This window comes from Rhipicephalus microplus, unplaced genomic scaffold (assembly GCF_043290135.1).
Source record: "Rhipicephalus microplus isolate Deutch F79 unplaced genomic scaffold, USDA_Rmic scaffold_198, whole genome shotgun sequence".
Taxonomy (NCBI): Eukaryota; Metazoa; Arthropoda; class Arachnida; order Ixodida; family Ixodidae; genus Rhipicephalus; species Rhipicephalus microplus.
The window spans coordinates 229,669-252,117 of record NW_027464769.1 but is presented as its reverse complement, the minus strand read 5'-3'; the positions used below and the strand labels follow the sequence as shown (position 1 = coordinate 252,117).

The 22,449-nt window shown below is 46.7% G+C and overlaps 2 protein-coding genes across 2 annotated transcripts in view; one reads left to right on the top strand and one right to left on the bottom strand.

The window, feature by feature from the left end:
• The window catches only part of LOC142791899 (uncharacterized), a 42,950-nt gene extending 37,406 nt beyond the window's left edge, over nt 1–5,544 (top strand). Inside the window, exons 8-10 of the mRNA XM_075885575.1 lie at nt 338–373; nt 4,490–4,652; nt 5,391–5,544. Of these exons, the coding sequence (XP_075741690.1) occupies nt 338–373; nt 4,490–4,652; nt 5,391–5,443 (252 nt within the window). The 3' untranslated portion in view covers nt 5,444–5,544. The remainder of the gene's footprint in view (nt 1–337; nt 374–4,489; nt 4,653–5,390) is intronic.
• Nucleotides 5,545–6,447: 903 nt separating this feature from the next.
• The window catches only part of LOC142791900 (uncharacterized), a 67,725-nt gene continuing 51,723 nt past the window's right edge, over nt 6,448–22,449 (bottom strand). The window contains exons 7-11 of the mRNA XM_075885576.1: nt 16,805–16,885; nt 15,337–15,405; nt 14,139–14,285; nt 11,354–11,443; nt 6,448–7,313 (exon numbers count right to left, since the gene is read on the bottom strand). Coding sequence (XP_075741691.1) covers nt 7,173–7,313; nt 11,354–11,443; nt 14,139–14,285; nt 15,337–15,405; nt 16,805–16,885 — 528 coding nt within the window. The 3' untranslated portion in view covers nt 6,448–7,172. The remainder of the gene's footprint in view (nt 7,314–11,353; nt 11,444–14,138; nt 14,286–15,336; nt 15,406–16,804; nt 16,886–22,449) is intronic.

The following is a 22,449-nucleotide window of genomic DNA, read 5'->3' as shown; positions in this document are numbered from 1 at the left end:
TCGTGCTCTGCAACAGTTGGCAGTGGGTGAGCTTCTCGTAACGTGTGGTGAAAGCTTCTGTGAGCAAGTGCACTGGTCGTTTTCAGTTTTAGCGTCCCTTTCTCCAGTTTGTTTCCTCTTTCCTCCACCTACGTGTATGGTGGCGAACCGGGTGCAACCTAGGGAGCCTGCCTGCCAACCTAGTGAGCCTGCCTGCCTCTTCTTTATCCGTCGCTCTCCTTGTTTGTATGACACGGCAATATTGTTGATCCCCCGCCCTCATTTTGTGTTTTTTGCTGTGACCACAACTGGTAGATATATGTCACTTCAATTCGGTGAAATTATGTTTATCTTGCAGACAAGCATGGTAACGGCTGACTTCCAAGCCATTATGGTAAGTGAAGTTTTCTTTATTTTTTCTTTATTTCTGGATCGTTTCAAAGACCTGCCACACTTTGCCTAACTATCAAACTGCTCGCATTCAAATCTGGTCCACATATTTCTGGCCACTACGATTCGTAATAATAATATTATTATTATTAACTGTCGCAGCCAGAAGTACCTTGGCTACCCTGGCGTTGAACCCTTCACAACCCTACGCTAATGTCAAGTCCGACTTCTGGACTGGCTGTATACTTCCTCATGAAAAGAAAGTTGTATAGGAGGCTTTCTTGTCATTTATATCCGAGAAATTGAAGTTTCCTATTAGTAAATAGTGCCACTTCAAAGCATTAGAGACAGCAAATACCCCACTACACGAACCGAGCTTGTTGCCGGTGGGCATTGAAAGACAGCGTTATTAGATTGGCATTGAACAACGACAGTTCTTCGGGGCTCATCACATTGTCATCAGGCGCTTCCTCGCCAACAGCAATTGGCCAGCCGAGACTAAAGCTGGCCTTAGGAGTCTTAGGTAACAGCGCGATTTAATTCCTCCCAGCTAGTGAAATAATACGCAGATCTTGTGGTGAATTCCGACATCACATTCGGAGCACTTCGGGTAGCAGTTCTCCGGCTTCACGCGGAGCAACCATGTTTCATGGGCAGATTGAGAGTGCATTGCCTATGTTTATTTGGCGGGTCTGAAGCAGTTCCACCAACAAATCTACTCCACAGAGTAGCTTTCTCTACTCCACGAGAAGCGGCAGATTCGACCAGAAGTCACAAGCTCTTCGCGCATGCGCAGAGCAAGGTGTACCGCGTGACCGACGCAAGCACTACCCGAGCGCTTTTCTATCCGTGCTTGCTCGTGAAGGCTGAGTCGCGGCTCGGAAACAATAAGTAGCGCATCGCAGCGCCAACTTGCGTTAACGCGACGAATTCTGAGCGCTTCCGGATGTAGATGCATGCTAACCCCCCCCCCCCCCCCCCCATTGATCTTTTTATGGCCAAATCATCTGTGTTGCCGCAACCTCCGAGATGACAAGCGTGGCCCTTCATCTCGGAGGTCATCGCAGTGGAGTGCTCCGGCACAGAGTTCACCAGCCACTACAAATCTGCCATGGAAATTCACCATTTGAAAAAGAACACATTGGATCAATTGACTTTTGTAAGGTGAACGGCGTAAAGGAGTTTAAGGGTGCGCTCCCGCCTCTGCTTTTTTCGGCGTTCTTAGTAAGGGCGCTGCTCGGATGGTGTCACTACGAGTGGTCGACCCGTATGGCTCCGCAAGACCACGCCAACGCAGAGCCTACACTCGATTGACCCGGTGAAAACACGAACGAAAGACGTAGCCCCATGAGCTTCCCACACGGCCTCCGGGATCGGCCCACCACCCTCCGCAAGACTGCGCCGACGCAAAGTCTATACTCGGTTGACCCGGTGAAAACACGTACGAAAGACGTAGTCTCATTAATTTCCTACACGGCATCCAGGATCGGCCCACCGGCCAAACAGCCTTTCAGATAAATGGGGTCAAATAGATGAGCTGAATGGTGTGGGCAGCTTTGGGAGAAATAAATAGCGCGAAAATACGACGAAGCAGGCGAAGAAACAAGAGCTAACCCTGTTTATTTATACACATGGTCCAACAAGTTCTTGCGCACTATATTTTCTAAATCTCATGTCAATTTCGAGATCGGCCCATCTTTCACCGATCGTCGTTATGTTTCGCCTTGTGACGTCACGTTGTGCTGTCCATAGAGTTTCCTATAAACACACTAGAGAGAACTCTGGCGCTAGTGTCTATGCAAACTGCAACAAACAGGCGCTTCTGCCAGCATGGCAATGATGAATAGTACACAAATGTTTTGTCTAATCTTCGTACTTTCAGGCCCACATGGCTTCACTTGGCTTGGAGCTGCTTTGTCACGAAGCGGCAATAAGCAAATGTTCATCAGATACACTTCCTCCCGTTAACCTCTTAGGCTCATAAGCTCTAATCGGCTCACGAAGTTTATCACTCTTCATTATTTTATTCAAAACGAAATCAAAACACAACAATAAACAAAGGCACAAATACATCCGAAGCCCGCAAGCAGGAAAACTTGGGAAATTTGTGTACTATGCTTAATTCTGATGCTCGCTGAACGATTGCAGCGCCAGAGTGTAGTTAATATTAGGAAACGCTATGGTGCCATCAGGGACTGGCGTTACGACTTCATAAATATGAATCTGCGGCAACATGACGTCGGGATGTAATGACGCCAAAATGTGACGTAATAGCTTGCTCGGAGAAACTCGAGCGTTTTTTTTTCTCTCACTTCGAGGATGGGCCCGGATTTACACCTCAAAATCAAGCAGGTGCATGATTTACAGTTCCCCTGTAAAAATTATTTCTGTTTGCACTGGTGGCGCAGCTTGGAACCAACAGCAGAACAGGGTGACCCTCGTTGTTTCTCTATATTCTTCTCTTTATCTTTCTTTTTTTCTTTCTGTTTTTCTATTCCTCTTTCTTCCTTTATATTGTTTTTCTCTGTACCTTTTTTTCACTCTTTCCATGGTCTTCTGTTTCTTCTTTTATCTCTATCTCTCTGTTATTTGCTTCCCCTTTCTCAATTTCTTTCTCTACTTCGTTCCATTCATATGATTGTTTCTCTGCTTCTCAGTTTGTCATTCTTTTTCTGTCTTGGTCTCTGTTTTCTTCTATGTCTCTCGCTGTATGTCGTTGTGTTTCTTTTCCTCGTTGTTCTATTTCATCATCGAGATGTGTTCTTTCTCTTTCATTTTACTTTTGTTTTTCTTTCTCTGTCCCTAGTTCTCACCCATCAAGCCCCAGGCGGAATTCGCATTGAGGAACTCGTACTGAATGGTTGTATCATCCGCAGTCGCCTGCTGTGATGCAGCTCTCGCCGATCGGCCCTCAGTCTGTGATCTCCGTCCGCGCACTCGCCGATCAGAGCCCTGTCCTCGGACTCCTAAGACCGTCGCCCCAGATTTCCTCCCTAAATTTTTTCTACCTTTTCTTGTCGTGCGTCTGCTGTGCTCCGAGTGCTCCCACTCCTTTATCTTTCTGCTTTTCTTTTTTCTCCTCCACCGCCCCTGATGGATCTGCACCGTGCTCCCTAAAGGGCTGCACCAAGAAGTGCTTTTATTGCAATATCAATCATATGGACACTCTCGGCTGGATTTTGCTGCCATCGTCGGCGTCGATGTCATGCCCCGTGTATGTATACGTATCTATATATAAGAAAACGCAAGAAGAAAAAATTCAGAAGAAAGCACTGGGGTGTGCCTAATCGAACGTGGGACCTCTGCGTCGTGAAAGCGAGGCGTTAACCCCTGAGCCACCCCGGAGAACGTTCTTCATCGTTCAAACGGCAAGCCATTTATATCTACCACTTACCACTGTCGTGTTTTCTGCATTACCAGAAAGATGGCGCAGTGAGCACACGTTGCCACATCGCGCAGTGGCGCCCACTCTAATCTCCTACGCCGTACTTTGCCCGGCTTAGAGAAGGGGAGCGACGCTCCCTTGCGCGCCCTTATCTCGTGGTGGCGAGGAGGGGAGAATCGTACGCCTTGGCTGGCCTCTGGCTTTGCGTGGAACAATTCTGCTGTAGTTACCGGGCGCACAAAGGTCACTGCAATCATTGCAGTCTCTGTTCGCGAAAAGCCCACGCTTTTCAGCCTCGGCGAAGTAACAAATGAGACGCTTATTCGTGTGCATCCATACCTGTGAGTATGCTTCGTGCGTAATTTGTGCGTGAGAAACGTGCGGCACGTTTCGATCTGTTTTCCATTCTGCGCGTGACCTTTCATATTGTTGATGTCGCATTCAATTTTTCGCCTTTGCGGCAATGCAATGAACATTTTTTTTTTACCCTTTTCCTTCCAACCAACACCGCAAATAGCCGCTGCGGGAGAGCGCTCGCTGGCCACACGTGTTCACGCTGTGGAGCAGAAGATGAAGATACCGTGCGCTGGCGAGATGGTGATAGTTTTCGAGAACACTTTAAAACTTTCATCATAACCATGCGCGCACGGTGCATTACAACTTTTAATGAGCAATCAGAATTTGTAAGAGTACCTCTTGAGGCACTACATATTTCTTCGCTTTTGTACACTGCAGTGCCTCCTTCGTCAACTTCCGGCAAACCAGCTGTCCACAGCGTTTCAGAGCTTCGCCTGCCCCCTCGTGCAAGCCGTCAACTCGGCCGCGCAAGGCAACATACTGCTTCAACTGGCCCTGGTCGGCATTACGTCGTCACTACAGACAGGACTGGGCATCCAATGTAAGTGGACCGTGTTGAATACAGGCAGCAAACTCAATCACTGGACTGTCCACCGTAGTTGTGCCGTGCTTCCGCTGCTATAAGCCGATGAGCCAAAGGTCGCACTGTTGATCCCGGGTGCTGCGATCGCGTTTCGATGGAGCCGAAACGCTAAAGGCCTGTGTGCTTTGTGACGTCAGTTTGGGGAAAGGAATCCCACATGGTCGAAATTCGCAAAGCACTTCAATACGTCGTGCCTCCTAATTATATCGTGGTCTTGGCACGTAACAGCCGCAGAAATTTTTAATGATTGAATCATTCAGTTTACATTGAACGAGGACGAACGCGCTATTGATGAACGTGATGAAGGCTAACCGTTTGTTTGTTTTTTGCTGCAAACGTGCATACAAGCCGTAAAGAACTCGGCAAGAGACTATAAAATATTCTACGAGTAACTCGGCAAAAAAAAAAGAAGCCCAAGTAAGCTTAGTAAAAGCAGAACTGACGATTCTGGTATCCGGTGATCACATAAAGGTCTGTGATTAACACACGGTGCACAGATTTTCCGCGCTCCTTTTATCGCGGCTGGTGTGTCGCCATGGTCGCCATGAAAGCAAGAACACAAATCGCAAAAACAAATAAATGCTTTGTTTCTGGCCAACGTTTCGCAGAGTTTTCAAAAATCAATGTTTTTCACTCTTATCAACATAGGATAAAATTAAAAACGGCGTATTTTCACGCTCTGTTTCGTTTTTCCAGGTCCTACTATTCCGGGCCTGCCTACTCTTCCAGGCCTCCCTACCTTCGGTTAAAAGCTCGCTTCAGAAACAACGATCAACAGAACGGAAGATGCCCGCTGCCATCTAGTGAAGTGAATCGCCATTTCTTTCTTGATAATAAAATTTAAGCACCACTTTTCTTTTTTTCATTTAATTACGCCAATTATCTATACACCACAAGGAGCATGCAAGTATTGCTTATACGGCATTGTTATGTCATCACAGAGAATAAAGCCGTGGTTACCATATTTCGATGAAAGTGAAAACCAAAAGGCCTGTTCATTTAGATTGAGATGCACGTTGACGAACCCCCGTCGCTCAGCATGCCATCGATTGCGCTGAGCGACGCAGAATTTGGCTATCTTTCTAGCACCTGCAGAAGTTGATACCAATGTTACGTTTTTTCCCCCTTGCTTGCGCAGTGTTTGGATGTATTGCTTTTGGTTTTTGTGCTTTATTGTTTTAAGTAGCACTTCACCTATATATCAGCTGTTCTTTCCCAAATAAATGTTAGGTACGAGTCGGCGCCTGTCTGCGTTATTTTACTTCGTCGTCGTCATCTCGTGTGCGCTGTTCAATTAAGATGAACGCGTACCAACTCGCTAAAGCTTCCATTATTATACTGGTCACCCCCTTCCTACTCCTCTTTCGTTTGAGCGGGAGACATTTGTGGGGAATTCTCCCCACGAGTTGACGTCGCTATAGGCGCCGCCTTTATCCCCCGAAGATTTGTACCCCGTTAAAATACAGGTATATGTCTAAAAGGCATATACCTCGAAATTCACGCGTGCAATAATGCGAAATGACCACGCATAAGTTTAAGCAAATATAAATAACTCACTGGTGTACCTTGCGTCCCGTCGCAAAGAGCTTACTGCAGAAAATGAGGTTCAACTTATTTTTTTATTCTCATCCAGAAAAGAGAGTCCCCATCTCTCTTACCTCTCAGGCGCGGCTATATTCGCCGTAGAACTTGCACAATTTGGCTCCGTACGCGGGCTGAACTGTGAAGACAGCTGTGTGCAACTGAAGTTGCATAAATTGTTGAAGTTTGTTTATTTGCTCTTCTCATGCGTTAGCATACACGTGATGCACTCAGTCGTTCACGTTTAGACCTAAGCATGATGTTAATAGCACCACGCTACACTACGCCTCCGAACGCCGGCGTTCATAGGGAGCTCATTAATAATTACGTTCGCATGCACGGCTGTCCTAGAAATCAAAATAGTTTTTCTATGAAATGTGCGATTTCAAGACATACTTTGTTACTGAACGAAGCTACTTCGTGCATTTCTGTACGCAATCAAAACTTCGTAAATCAAGATGTAACGTGACCAGCCACGCGTTGCAAAATCGTCCAATGAGCGCGCACATCACACGTCATCATTGCGTGCACTGCAAGCAGCTTGGCCAGTTCCAGCTTCTCGGCAGAGTCAGCACATAGAACAAACACACCATACACATAAGGAAGAATCAGCATACATATACGGTAACTAAAACACCGAATGTAAAAAATATCACCGTAAATAACGGTAACTAAGACGCCAAACATAAGGAGAGGTCACCTAAATATCAGCGAACTAAAAAGACCTTGCGGTAAAGAGTTTGGGTAATAAACACGAATAAATATGCGACGGGCCCTTCTAAATGTTCCGTAATAACGGAGACAATGACTAAAGACTGGTAGATCAGTGGGCCCTTATCGGTCGAGCCCAAACAGTGCTGTCGGTCTTCTCAATGAAAAGCACGACAGATCAATTAATCACAAGTCCGAATAGTTTTCCATGGCCTCCTTTCCCGTGGATTGCCTAGAGCACCATTGATCAGTATTATCCACGCTGCTGACGTCATCAGGGCGTGTAAGGAACGGAGTCGACACGCTCTTTAGGCGTCGCCATCGCCCCTGAAGAGGAAGAGAAACAACGCTATGGAGAGGCACATTTGTACCGGTCGGTGTTTGTGTGTCAACGCGCATCGAAAAAAAGCGAAATGTAGACCATTGTTTATCATTCATACGAGCGGTATAACTAACCATAGGCTCCAAGTATTCAATAGTCATTCCATGTTTCTTGGCATACGCAAAAAAAGAAACCCCCAAACAAAAAACTGGCAGTTTCGTGTACGAATAAACCCGACCAATGAGGGAGTCTGCTTAGAAATGGGACGCTAAGGACCATGCGCCTGATTTCGCTGCTGGCTTGCGTGAAGGCGGTAGGGTAGAGAGCGGGTGGGGAGAGCGTTTGTTGTGCTGGGTAGCGAGAACGACCGAGTGAGTGAGCGTGCGGAGCGTGCGGAGCGGCGCGAGCCAGGTCACGCAAGGACCAACCCGCTGACCAATCATTGGACGGAATGGAACCCCGAAAATGCCACGGGGTTGAAAACAACGCGTTAAAGCCACGGTTTCGCGCGTTCTCCGGTTTGAGGGGGAGGGCAGAGACGAAGAAAGAGAGAACGAAAGGTGGGAGTGGGGTGCAAGCGGTGATGCGGCGGGGAGCTTCGACGGCGGGGCGCGGGTCTAAGGAACTTCGCTCTTAAAATTCTCTTTTTTTTTTTAGCGCGTGTTCTTGGTGTTGTTCTCAAACCCGCACTGAATCCATTGATAATATTCTTTCGTAGATCTCAATGCGGGTATAATCCCCACGATAAAAATGCTGTCCCTGTCCAGGTCTCGGCACCGTTCTAAATCCTGTGCTTAATGCGGCTCAACTATCGCGACACCAGGGTAAGTAGTGCAGAACGGGCAACCAAGTGATTCCCTAAGCAAACGTGCGGTTGGTGAGGAAGTTGATTGATTTGTGGGGTTTAACGTCCCAAAACCACCATATGATTATGAGAGACGCCGTAGTGGAGGGCTCCGGAAATTTCGACCACCTGGGGTTCTTTAACGTGCACCCAAATCAGTTGGCGAGGAAGTGGCAAGTGTCTTGCGTTAACCAGCTGCATGATATAAAAGGTATTTTTCGCAACGTTAGGCAAGTTTTTGCAATAATTTCTTTATTGTAAATAATATTACTAATATTTAGGCCTTGTTCGTTTATATTATATTGATTTCGAGCTTTGGCATGTCCTTATTTTAGGTTCGTATCAACCACTGCATAGCCATGCGACATGAGACGGACGACAAGATGGGAATTCGGTCCCCCGTCACAAGGTATACAGCAGAATACATCAATACATAAATCAGAAGCATACACCAGGGCCTTCATCAAGGCATGAATTAGAACCCGAATGCGGCATCGGTCAAACACAGCCGTAACAGATTGTCGCACTCCCAGCCAGCAATGAAACCGACTTATAAATATGAGCAACTCTAGCTGTTCTTCAGTGATTACAATTTAGTTCAGGGATCAAGGACATTTTCGAGCGGTGCCACTCACGTAGCAACGACTCCCTTCAAATATACGTCCATTTAGAGCTTTTATGGCTAGGAAGACTCTTTTCGTGAGCACAATACATCTCCCCTGTTTAGTAAATGTTGCAGTTAAAAAAAGGTCGGATGAGCAGTCCGAACTGGTTGGGATGTTCCAAAATATTATTAGCGATAACGATAGATAGATAGATAGATAGATAGATAGATAGATAGATAGATAGATAGATAGATAGATAGATAGATAGATAGATAGATAGATAGATAGATAGATAGATAGATAGATAGATAGATAGATAGATAGATAGATAGATAGATAGATAGATAGATAGATAGATAGATAGATAGATAGATAGATAGATAGATAGATAGATAGATAGATAGATAGATAGATAGATAGATAGATAGATAGATAGATAGATAGATAGATAGATAGATAGATAGATAGATAGATAGATAGATAGATAGATAGATAGATAGATAGATAGATAGATAGATAGATAGATAGATAGATAGATAGATAGATAGATAGATAGATAGATAGATAGATAGATAGATAGATAGATAGATAGATAGATAGATAGATAGATAGATAGATAGATAGATAGATAGATAGATAGATAGATAGATAGATAGATAGATAGATAGATAGATAGATAGATAGATAGATAGATAGATAGATAGATAGATAGATAGATAGATAGATAGATAGATAGATAGATAGATAGATAGATAGATAGATAGATAGATAGATAGATAGATAGATAGATAGATAGATAGATAGATAGATAGATAGATAGATAGATAGATAGATAGATAGATAGATAGATAGATAGATAGATAGATAGATAGATAGATAGATAGATAGATAGATAGATAGATAGATAGATAGATAGATAGATAGATAGATAGATAGATAGATAGATAGATAGATAGATAGATAGATAGATAGATAGATAGATAGATAGATAGATAGATAGATAGATAGATAGATAGATAGATAGATAGATAGATAGATAGATAGATAGATAGATAGATAGATAGATAGATAGATAGATAGATAGATAGATAGATAGATAGATAGATAGATAGATAGATAGATAGATAGATAGATAGATAGATAGATAGATAGATAGATAGATAGATAGATAGATAGATAGATAGATAGATAGATAGATAGATAGATAGATAGATAGATCAACCAAAAAACATATAAAAGGGGTCTCTTCTGAGACAAAAAGTGGTGCCCTGGGTACTAGCGTGGGCTTACCCTCCGCTGTTCGCTTGCGGTGTCGTTCTGGAGTACAACGTGGCCAGTGCCAAGGCCGCGATAGAGCAGGGAATTCCAAGGACGAACCACAGCCACACGCAAAACCAGAACTCACCCTGATAAACGAAGATAGTACGAGTTGTAAGTTGTTATCATAAAAAAGTCACAGCTTTGCCGCTAAGGCGAGGCAAAGAACGCGATAGCAACAAATTGGAAGGTCACGCGCAGAATGGCAAGCAGATCCAAACGTGCCCCGCGTTTCTCACACACAAAGGACGCACGAAATGTACTCACAGGTACAGATTAACGCAAATACACAGTGACATTTGTGCGCCCGCTGACTACAACAGAATCGTTCCAAAGAAACCCAAAGGCTAGCCAAGATGCACGATTCTCCCCACTGCAAGATAATGGGCGTGCGATCGAGCGTACACCCCCTTATTCTCTACGCGGGCCAAAGTACACATACATATAAGGTGCATGACATCGACGCCGACGGTGAAATCCAGCCGAGTGCCCATATCATTGAAAGGAATCGCAAGCATTAGTGCCCAGAATTACACCCAGAATCACGAGCACGACAACCCAGCGTCACCGTTATCCAGCTGCAGTTATCTGTAATCAGCCCGACAGCAACAGTACAGCTCGATACAAGTGTAACGTAATGGTTTACGGAGTGCACCCATGGGTGCCTGCGTGTGCGCCATTTATGTATGTGCGTGTGTGTGTGCGCGCGCACCCATATTTTCATCTCTTTTTGGAAGCAAAAACAGCTAAAAAATAGAAAGGTAACCCGGGCCACCAAGTATATTTGACCTAAATTAATTTGAAATATATTAATGGAGGTACAGAAAAAACTGCCCGAACGTTACTTTACGCGAAAAATTCATCCGTTCCAGATGAAGTTAAAATGCTGGAGATACGCCAGTAGAAATGCATGATGAAGACCTCGTATATCCGAACGCGCAGAGTTAAGTGCAGCCCCGCCGTGGTGGTCTAGTGGCTAGGTACTTGGCTGCTGACCCGCAGTTCGCGGGATGAATCCCGGTTGCGGCGGCTGCATTTCCGATGGAGGCAGAAATGTTGTAGGCCCGTGTGCTCAGATTTGAGTGCACGGTAAAGAACCCCAGGTGGTCGAAATTTCCGGAGCCCTCCACTACGGCGTCTCTCATAATCATATGGTGGTTTTGGGACGTTAAACCCCACATAACAACAACAACAACAACAACAACAACAACAACAACAACAACAGAGTTAAGTGCAGCTTAATATTCTCTAAAGCCAATGCTCTATAAAAGTTGCTCACAAATCGTCGAAAGCCTTGAGTGCACACAGCATCCACGGTCTTGCTGTAGAGGATGTAAAACGGCCGGCAGTCGCCAATATTCTCTCTGACCTGCGCACATTGAACAAAGAAAGTGATTTGCTCAGCAAGGCTTGAATGTTTCATTTCTTTCCAGGTGCTCTTGGCCGATTACAATTACGACGCAATTCAATCATTATTTACATGAGGTAGCCTTCTGTAAATACACATATATACTGAACAAAATCTGACATAATAACTATCTTGTCAAGCACAGGTGTAAAAAAAGAAATATTTTAAATCACAATTTTTCGTTCATTTGTATCGCTTACAATATATGTCACCTACTTCACAGTATTATACATCACAATATTTAATTCTAAAAACTCATATGAAATATGTGAACCACATTGAATCGCATTTAGAAAAGAAAGCTAGCCTTACTGCGATAGCAACAAAGTGGAATTCTACACGGAGCAAGGCTAGTATAGGAAACTTTTGTGGTTCCGATCTTGTGGACCTCTACAACGCTGTTGAAACGGAATACGGCCGCATCAAAACCTTTCGCCTTAACAGCCTCAGTCTTTATCAGCTTGAAGACTGCTGCTTGCCCGTTCAATACTGTTTTGATATTAGTATGAGTAGTGATGTTTGATCAATTTGTGCTTTTATGTTACAGGAAAGCATGCGTAGATTTTTGTAGCTGTTTTTATGTATTTTTGTGTTTTTTTTTACGTATTCTTACAAACTGCGCATTTTAGTGTGCAAACAATATCGCTCAGAGAGTTGAGATCTAACTTAAAGTGTGATTGAGCACGAGCTTCCCTTTCAAAAGTAAAGCATGCAAGATAACACAAACCGATTGCTTCGTGTTCGTTTCGCCCTTCCACTGGCTAGCCTGATTTCTCTTTTCGGTGCACAACTTAACCGTGCCACAAGGAAAGGCAAGGCAACGAAACCACAGTTGCAGCATTATTTAAAGCGCGCCTTTTGGCTCCTTTGTGCTATAGCGCTCTTATGCGGACCATAAAAACCAGACTAGAAGAAAACGACAACAACGCACCAAGCATGAGATGGTTGCGCCTGTTTTGATTCGCGTCTCACTAAGTGGCTTGAGGCGAAATGTAGAGTTTGGGGTCTCACAGCATCGACTTCTGTCTGTCTGTTTCCCAAGCATCATCTCACAGGTGATAATCAAGCCTCTACTATGCTGAAGCATCCCCTAGAGGTGCGTACCATCAGCAAAACATGTGTGCAACTAACTCATCGTTACTACGATAGAGAATTCGTGCGTGGTAGCCAATCGGCCAAAAGCAACCCGCTACGTAGCAAGTGGGTCACATGTGTTCGAATGCCTCCATTTGAAGCGGTTTTTTTTTTTCGATTTACATCTACCTGGAATTTCCAATCACGAACCATACTGATCTATCGTTCACAATCAATGACACCAACACCAGAATTTCTGCGAAAGGAATTCTTATTTCTAGAGTTTAAGATAACAAAGCCACAGCAATCGAGTTACGCATTAATGAATGGCTCCGGAAATATTTGACCATTTGGTCTTGGTTAACGTAAATCTGAATTAAGCACACAGGCCTCAACCATTTTAACCCTGAAAAAAAAACGGTATATTCCTGAAGTGAAGGAGGATGAACACAAGTATTGCAAATGAGTTCCGCGGAAACCTGCAGGGTGGCGGTGTAGTGCTTCGAGTTGTCGATGAATTCATCCTCGCGCTGTCAATATCTAGCTTCCTACATGGTTAGCTCATTTGGCAGAGCGACCGCGCCGGAAAGACGCTGGTCCAGGGTTCGAACTTCGGACCAGGAAATATATTTTGGCAACTAAGCAGCTAATCTTTCTGAAAAATCCGTACAGATTTCCTTGTGGCTTCGTGCTACAAAGGGGTGGTTCGTTTCTTTTCATGAATGAAGATGAGTGGGGAAAGCAGTGGGATCATTTGGTGTTACCGTGAATCAACCATGACATCGACCACTCATGCATGCAAATGTGAGACAAAGAGGTTTAGTTATATACAATGTTTGTTGGTCATAAATGGTATGTAGCGTCAAGTTGTGAATTTAGTTTCGCTTCTGTTGTTACTTCATTGTGGTATCGAATCTAGTCGGAAGTTAGCAAAGACGACGTTTGTGCACCTTGCTCTGAACCTGTACTTTGTCGTTCAGCGCTTGCAGCACGTGTGGATGTGTGCGTGGATGTGCGCTCACGGACCACATGCCTTAATAGATCGGTGTCCAAGGTCAACAGGCTATCGACCATCTGCAAGGTCCGTGGCACGTCAGCACACAATGCTTCTGTGATAATCATCATCGTCATGGCGTATGGTGCGTAACTTGCAAGGGCTTGGCTACGCTGTACAACAACGCCGCCGCCAGCGAGCAAGCATCGACCATGCGGAGCTTTGCCCCTGAAAACGTAGCACTGGCTTAGCTCGGCTATGCCAGGATAAACGAAGTATCAACTATACGGATAGACATATGGGCTAGAGAGCAGCGCCAGCACACACTCCGCGAGCTTTCAGGCCCTGTTCGGCACTCCAGCTATGGGCCATGTGACGTCATGGCTTATCGGAAATGCGCAGCATAGCTCTCAATAAGCCACGTGGAACTGCTCAAGGTCCACCAGCGTAGCTTACGCTACAAAATACGGTCGCCGCGACTAAGATTCAATCTCGCAACCTTCGCGTGAGCACTCGGGCCCCATAAACACTAGACCCGTGCTCGGTGCAGTAAAGAGGCGAAAAGGAAATAACGCTGTAGGCACCGACCTCAACTCTGGCATGATCGAAGTATGCTCCGATGTCCGAGTAGACCATCTTGCGTACGTTCGGCAGCATGTCCTTGACGCCGTCCAGTCCCGCAGTGAAGTTCCGCTTCAGATAACGCCACTGATCCAGGCTCGACGACAGCATTTCCTGCACGTAACATCGGAAATCGCTACATGCCACCGAGGTGATGGACAACGAGAAAAACCGCAAGGTCTCTTATGCCGCCGAACGACTAGAAGGTACATGCTTTGGCGGGTGTGCCTGGTGCGTCTGGTCCTTTATCTCCCAATTGTTCGTCGTTTAAGCAGTGCGCAATAACGTAGCAATTAAAGAGGAAGCTTCACTGGCCCAGTCGTGTGGCAGCTTGAGCTAGTTGGTATGGCATGACGATAGTTATAGGGCGAGACCAAAACGACGACACAGAGACAAGAAGGACACGAAAGACACACGAAAAAGAACCCGAATAACTAGAAATGTAACTTAGAAGTGTGGCAGCTTAGGCTAGTTGGTATTGCATGACGATAGTTATAGCGCAAGACCAAAACGACGACACAGAGACAAGAAGGACACGAAAGACACGATCCTTCTTGTCTCTGTGTCGTCGTTTTGGTCTCGCGCTATAACTATCGTCAGGCCCAGTCGAGAGAGTTACGCAGTGTATCTCCGCGTGGCCTTCAAGCGAAGAACGAATGCCTGCAGTGAGTGAGTGAATGAGTGAGTGAGTGAGTGAGTGAGTGAGTGAATGAGTGAGTGTCTATGTTCTCGATCACGCTGTGAGATGTGACGTATGGTGCGTTATTGCGCATGTGAAGCGCGGTAGATGTATTGGGGTGGTTTCGCAGGTATATAGTTGCGAGTCGACGCTCTTTCGCCTGTTCTTCTCCGGTGGTTAGCATCGTCCAATTTCCTTGTAGGGGTTATCAGTCTAGTGCCTAACCACTAGACCACCACGGCATGGCAGAAAAAGTTAACAGCTTAAGATGGTAGCCCATGTGTTAAACCTAACATCGTCCATGCAAGTACACATTTCTCTCTCAACGTTAACGTCCATGCCATTTTGACAGTTTCGAGACACTCTCAGGGAGCTTTCTATTCATATTTGCACTTTTGTGCCATTCAAAACACTGCACAGTCAGTGATTTGATCCCTCACAAACTAAATCAAACATTCTGGAAAGGGCAGACGAAGCGGCACTCACCTTGAAAGTTGTCTGCTGGTTGATCGTAAGGGCTTTCTGCATTTCATCACAGACGTCAACGACCTTTCGCTGTAGGAGGAAGTGTACCGCCGGTTAGAAATTTCACGAAAGTTTTATTCTAGCATCTCCACTATAGTAGACCTCGTAAAGCACGACGTCACTGTTTAAGTCGTTAATGCACATGAGCTACTGCAGCCGCAATCGTATTTATAATCACTCTTGTTTTTGCTATAAAGTTGTTCATCGCTTGACCCCGGCTCGCCCACGTGGTGGCAGCGGTGGGATTCGATCCCACGCACCCGAAGAGACTAGTGGAGCTTACCTATACTTACCTTATTCATAGTGTGGCTGTAATGTTTCTGTTGCACTGTTGCGACACATCCAAGCAGGGATGCTTTTTTCTAGGCGTGCTTTTTTTTCTAGGCGCGTAATGCTTTCTTCTAGAAAACATGGCTAGAAAGAGGTTGAATTTGACTACAGACCACACAACTAGGTAACAATATTGAAATGGAGCACCTAAATTAGACCATTCCTTGTCAAGTACAAGCAAACGCCACCCATTTCACGCTGCATTTTGTGTTATGACCCCACTGCCCCACCCCGTGTTCTGTCTCGCTGCAAGGCGTCCCTCATCACTTCCTTTGATACCCAAGGGGTCCTCTAAATATCCTTTGCTGAGAATCACTCGCGTAGAACATACGATGCGCACAGTTATGTTGTGAATTTGGACTTTACCCGTAACATGACGGCGACACCGGCGGCAAAGACCCACCGACAGTGTCCATATACAACTGACACAGCAATAAAAGCTTGCTTTTGTTCTCGTATAGCCGTTGCTACGCACACGGACAACTTCTACTGACAGTGGAGGGAAAGCTATGGAGGCACAGTTTGCAAGTGGAACTACTAATAAATGGAGTTACGATAGCGTTCATGCTGCGTACGTGACGACTTTTTCTAAATCAATCATTCCACTACTGTGAAGATGGAACCTAGTGAAGCTGCGTCGATGTTGCGTTGCGTATGGTGAATATTTCAGTGCATAACTGAATGGGATATTGTCACTACTGACTATATTTAGCGGATATCATAAAGATACAGTAGGTGCGTGGCACGTATACTGCGCTACTTAATAATGTTACCTCATTATAAAAGGAAGAAGTAGCTGACATAAAAAAGGTGCAATCCTTTTTTGTTGTTGTTTTTGTTGTTGTTGTTGTTGACCGTGACACAGTAATCTTCCTCACAAACAACAAGCTACATTTTTGGGCGTGCGAAAACAACGATGTCAGTGTGAGGCGTACGACAATGCCCGTGAACTCCGAAGTAATTTTAACCGCGTGGTCTTCTTTTTTACGTGCGCCCAAATCCATAGGTACAACGGAGCTTTTTTTTTTCTCTTGCATTCAAGCCAACGTTTGAACTGCAGCAGCCGAGGCAGGGAAATTCAATCGCTACCTGTACTTACAACGCTTTCGTTGAGACTCTTCTCCATGTTGGTGGTGATACCATTCAGGGCGGCCACGGCATCATCAACGTACTGTTTAGCCTGAAAAGTTCAGAAAATTTAACAGGTATCACCTCCTGTTGCTTATAAGAGCCCAAAACAGCACCATTGCTTCGCCCCCGGCTGTCAATGTGATTTCATTGGAATATATTAACAAAGAGTGACGAAGTTTACACTAACTATGTAAAGCATAAGAAACAGCAAAGTCGGTCCCTCCTGGGGACCTAATGTCGCATTTTTCGCTGATGCCGGTGATGCTAGGTATTTTCTAGGCGTGGAAAGAGCTAGAATCGGACCACAGCCTGTCCCAGAACAAGCACGAATTTGCAAACTCCGACGCCAGGAACTAAGGGGCGAAAGCGGCTGTAGCACCCTCGGAAGAAGCACGGGTGTTCCGTCGCTTCAACTCGGCCCGCGCCACGCCGGGAAAATTCGGTGCAAATGCTGCACTGACTGCTTCCGTCAGTGGGCGTGGCTTGGAGGCCACTGCTTCTTGGCGCATGCGTGGCTAGGCGAGGTTAAATTCGACTGGTGCGCAGCTGTGGCTTGTTTATTCATAAACAATGGCGCGGCGGGCGTTGCAGACGGTGGACATTCGACCTCGAGCTTCAAGGGTTTCACTTTAAAAATGTTTAAGATAAAGCAACTTGTGAGACACAAGCGAGACTTGCATGGACACATGCGTATACACACGTCACCTACAAAATGCCAACGGTACATATCGCCTTAAACTCTGTGTGAAAGCGATATTTATAGGTGATTGATTGATTGATTTGTGGGGTTTAACGTCTCGAAACCACAATATCCACCACCACGTCCCAAAACTAACTCCCGCACTTCTTCCGAGGGTGCTGCAGCCGCTTTTGCCCGTTAGTTTCTGGCGTCGGAGTTTGCGAATTTGTGAATGGTTTGGGACAGGCTGACGTACGAGTCTACTCTCTCAACGCCTAGCAAATGCCTAGCATCACCGGCATCAGCGCAGAATGCGACATTAGGTCCCCAGGAGGGACCGACTTTGCTGTTTCTTATGCTTTACATATGATTATGAGAGACACCGTCGTGGAGGGCTCTGGAAATTTCGTCCATCTGGGGTTCTTTTACGTGCACCCAAATCTGAGCACACAGGCCTACAACATTGCCGCCTCCATAGGAAATGCAGCCGCCGCAGGCGCGATTTGATCCCGCAACTTGCGAGTAAGCAGCCGAGTACTTTAGCCACTATACCACCGCGGCGGGGCGATATTTATAGGCGTGCCGCGCAACTGAGCCCCCATAGTAGTGGTTACTAATGACTTATTGTTGGGGTTTAATGCCAAAAAAATTCACAGCATATCAACTGAGTGAATGATGATGAGTGGGGCGAAGCGTCCGTCCATTCATCTGTCCATGTGTCCGTCCGTGCAAGCGTTCATCTGACCGATCACGTTCGAGAATGCAGGTGGCACGCGGGTAACACCGACGAGACGCGAGCCAGAAAATCCGAGCGCGAACGTCTTCAACGCGCCCGCCGCTCTGCTTCGTCCATGCCCCACCAACTAACCGCCACGTATGGCGACTACCCAGCAGACTGGGAGAAGAACTCCTTCTCCGCGCACTCAGGCAAAGCGCGTGCAGCAGCCAATCGGAGGGTAGCGGCAGAGTAACGACATCTAGGAAATCAAACAAGACATTATCGTACATCTCTTTTGCCTTCTTTCTCATCTCTTCTTCTCACGGTTACGCGTGACAAGGTTAAACTAAGAGGAGCTTTGCCCCTAAAAACCACAGTATGATTATGACAGACGCCAGAACCTTTAACGTGCACCTGTGTGCTTTACGGAGCACCTCGCGACCTCGGTTGGTTGTCAGCTGTTTACATTGAACCGTGGTTTCAATGTTAACAGCCAACAACCAACCGTCTCACGAGATAGCGTTGGCTGCCGTGCTTTTGGCGTGTGCTCTCTGGAGCAGCTGCTGACGTGGCGCAAACACGCCCACTCACTACCACGAGCGGCACGCGTCACTATTTCTTGCAGTCACGTGGATAGCTGGGTTTACAAAAGAACCAACATGGTTACGCCTCCTTCGGTCTTTTCTGAAGTTGCTTCTGCAGCTGGGTACTGTTATGCCAGCGAGTCCTCGTCAAACGTCCGTGCCTCTGAAAAAGGCAATCTGGGTCAAGGCCAGCCCGCAGTCCGCCTAACGCGAACATCTCAACGGCGTGAACACGGGCGGCGCCTCTCTGGCCCACGTGCATTGAGTCAGCTGCGCACGTGACAGCGAGCCGGCGTCCTCATGTCTGGTGGTCTGACGCATGGCGCGGCAACCCCATTGGAGGAATCTGCCCTGACGACCAGCGGCGCTTCTGATTGGACATTTTGGTTGGACCCGGTGCAAATAAAAGAAGCCCTGCGGCGTGTCGCGATCGGCGGTCTTAGGCGAAAAGTTGACCTATGTATTAGAGAGGAGAGCTCGGCTCTTCGAGTCTCTGTCGGCCCCAGTGCCGAAATTGTAACGCCTCTGTATAGATGCTGTACATAAACCTTGTTTAACTCACCGTCGTCTCGTCCGCTCGTCTTATCAGCTCTGCGCAGAAGCAGTCGCGAGCTGATAAACATACGCTACGCAACAGTGGTTGGCAGCTGCGGGATCGACCGGCGTCAGCGACATCGATGTGGTGAGTGCCTGATGTTTTCCCCTCAGTTCACCAGACTACTCTAGCTCAGGTTGTAGTAGTTTAGAGAAGGGCTGTGTGAAGCATTGAAGGGAGCTTTGATCGTTTCAAGCCAAGTCGAAGCGCTTTGAAACCAAAGTTAATGCGGAGGGGGTAAACACGGGAGTGTGCAAAATTGCTTGCGCGTCTTGGTAGTAGGCTTATAGTTGGTACGGCAAGTAGATTCTTAACAGGGGCAAACAGCAAGAGGCTAGTGTGAACGATGGAGAACCTTAAAGTGAAGGAACTCATCGAAATTTGTGAGGAACTCGGCATTACTTTGGGCCGTGCGAAACGAAAGCAAGCGATCCTTGAGATCATGAAGGATGAGGGAGTGTCGGCTGAGGAAGTCGATGAGGTCTGGGTGGATATCAAAGCACGCCGCGAGGAGGCTGAAAAGCGAGAAGCTCGCGAACGTGAAGAAACTGAAAGGCGAGAAGCTCGCGAACGTGAAGAAAGGCGAGGAGCTCGCGAACGTGAAGAGGCTGAAAGGCGAGAAGCTCGCGAACGTGAAGAAGCTGAAAGGCGCGAAGCTCGCGAAGAAGCTGAAAGGCGCGAAGCTCGCGAACGTGAAGAAGCTGAAAGGCGCGAACGTCGCGAGGAGGCCGAGAGACAGGAGCGCCTCGAGATGAAACGAATAGAATTGGCAATCCTACAGTGTTCGCAGGCGCCTAGCGCAGCTTCTCCGACGATTCAGGTCAGCGGTATTAGAATTCGGGATCAACTGCCACCGTTCGTAGTAGGCGAGGACATGGCGAAGTATCTCGTCAAGTTTGAACACGTCTGTGAGCGAAATGCTTTGGAGCAGTCTCTTTGGGCGCGGAACCTGCTAGCTCTTCTTCCCGGCGAAGTGTCCGACGCGATAACTTGCTTGTCGAGGGAAGCGTTTGAGAGCTATGACGAGGTTAAGGAAGTGCTCTTGAGACGTTATAAGTTGTCACCCGAGGCTTTCAGGCAAAGGTTCCGGTATGCTAAAAAGGGGAATGAGTCACACGTTGACTTCGCGTTTCGTCTTAAAGCCGATTTGATTGAATGGCTCAAGGGCGAAGGGGTTTATGACGACCGCGATAAAGTGGTGGAATGCGTTGCATTGGAGCAATTCTACCGCTGCATCGAGGAGGATGTCAAACTTTGGCTGCAGGACAAACTTGGTGAAGTACAGCTAAACAAGGCAGCAGAGTTAGCTGAGGAGTATTATACTCGCCGAAAGTTGCATAGCAGGGCAGTGCGCGTTGAAAAGGATGAAAGAAAAGAGGGCTTTTCAAAGAAACCTGATCAACGGAAACCCGCTCCGCACCGTAATTTCAAAAAGGACCCGTCTCTTACGAAGGACACTGTGGAGGAAGGGAAAACAGAAGCGGAAAAATCGAGTGAGGTTTCTAAACAACGCACTGATACCACACGGGCGTTTGAATCACGGAAGCCACTAATCTGCTACAACTGCAAAAAGGAAGGGCACATCGCGATAAACTGTAAGCAAAAGTTTGCTTTTGCAACAATTAGAGAATCGGAAAAGAACATGCGGTTGTTGGAGCCGTATATCCAAGAAATTAGTGTAAATGGGAAAGCGTGTCGAGCACTTAGAGACTCCGCGGCAACCATGGATGTTGTCCATCCTTCATTGGTGTCTCCGGACGACTTTACAGGAGAATGCGCGTGGATCAGGCAAGTCGCCGAGGAGCAGAGTGCTTGCTTACCAATCGCCACGGTTGTCATTGAAGGCCCGTTCGGTAAGCTTCGCACCGAAGCGGCTGTGTCTGCCGCGCTTCCCGATCGTTTTCCTTATCTCTTCTCCAACAACTCAGAGCAGCTTCTCAAAGAGCAGGCTAAATCGTTCTTCCCCAACTTAGCGTACATGGCCCTCACGCGATCGCAAGCGCAGAAGCTCTCGCAAGAGCTTGACCTTGTTCAAAGCGGTGAACTCTCAAGTGACCTTGTCGGTGGGTCGACGGAACCTCAGAGAGGAAACTTTCCGCGTGAGTCATGTGAGCAGTCGCGCGAGCGGCCCGTCGCCGGACCGACCAGCGCGGTTTCCGTAGAAAGGGGAGACGACATGGCGCCATTGGATCAGAGGGAGAGGGCTGCAACGCTCTCGCCTGTAGCGGAAAGTTGGAGTGAGCTGTCGAGGGTTGATCGAGAAACGCTCATTCGAGAGCAGCGTGAGGACCTCTCGATTAAAGCGCTAATGGAAAGCGTAAACTTAGAAAAAAAGAAAAAGAATGTTTCTTTTTTTGAGAAAGCGGGGCTTTTGTATCGGAGCTACACAAATGCGCAAGGTCGCAAGTATGAGAAGCTCTTAGTGCCACAAAAGTATCGTCGCCAACTATTGGAACTGGCGCATGAAAACGCATGGGAAGGGCATCTCGGCATAAAAAAAAGCAAGGCTAGAGTTTCCCTTCAGTTTTGTTGGCCGAAATGCTGGAAGGATATCGAAGACTTTGTGCGCTCATGCGACACTTGTCAGAGAGCGGGGAAATCCACGGACAAGTAGAAGGCACCCATGAAGCTTGTGCCGATTATCACAGAACCTTTTCGGCGCCTAGTAATTGATATAGTCGGGCCATTGCCAGAGTCAAGGCAAGGTTGTCGGTACATCCTGACGGCTCTCTGTGTAGCCACAAAATTTCCGGAAGCGATACCCCTTAAGGAGCTCAATTCCCCTCATGTCGTGGATGCGCTGCTATCCATTTTTGCACGCGTCGGATTTCCTTCTGAAATCCAATGCGACAATGGTAGTGTCTTCACCAGCTGCCTTACCTCTACCTTTATGGATAAATGTGGAATAAAAGTAGTGCACAGCTCGATCCATCACCCGCAATCTAATCCGGTAGAGCGTATGCATTCCGTTCTGAAACGGATACTGAGAGCTCTCTGCTACGAGCACAAATGCGACTGGGAAGCGTGTATTCCTCCC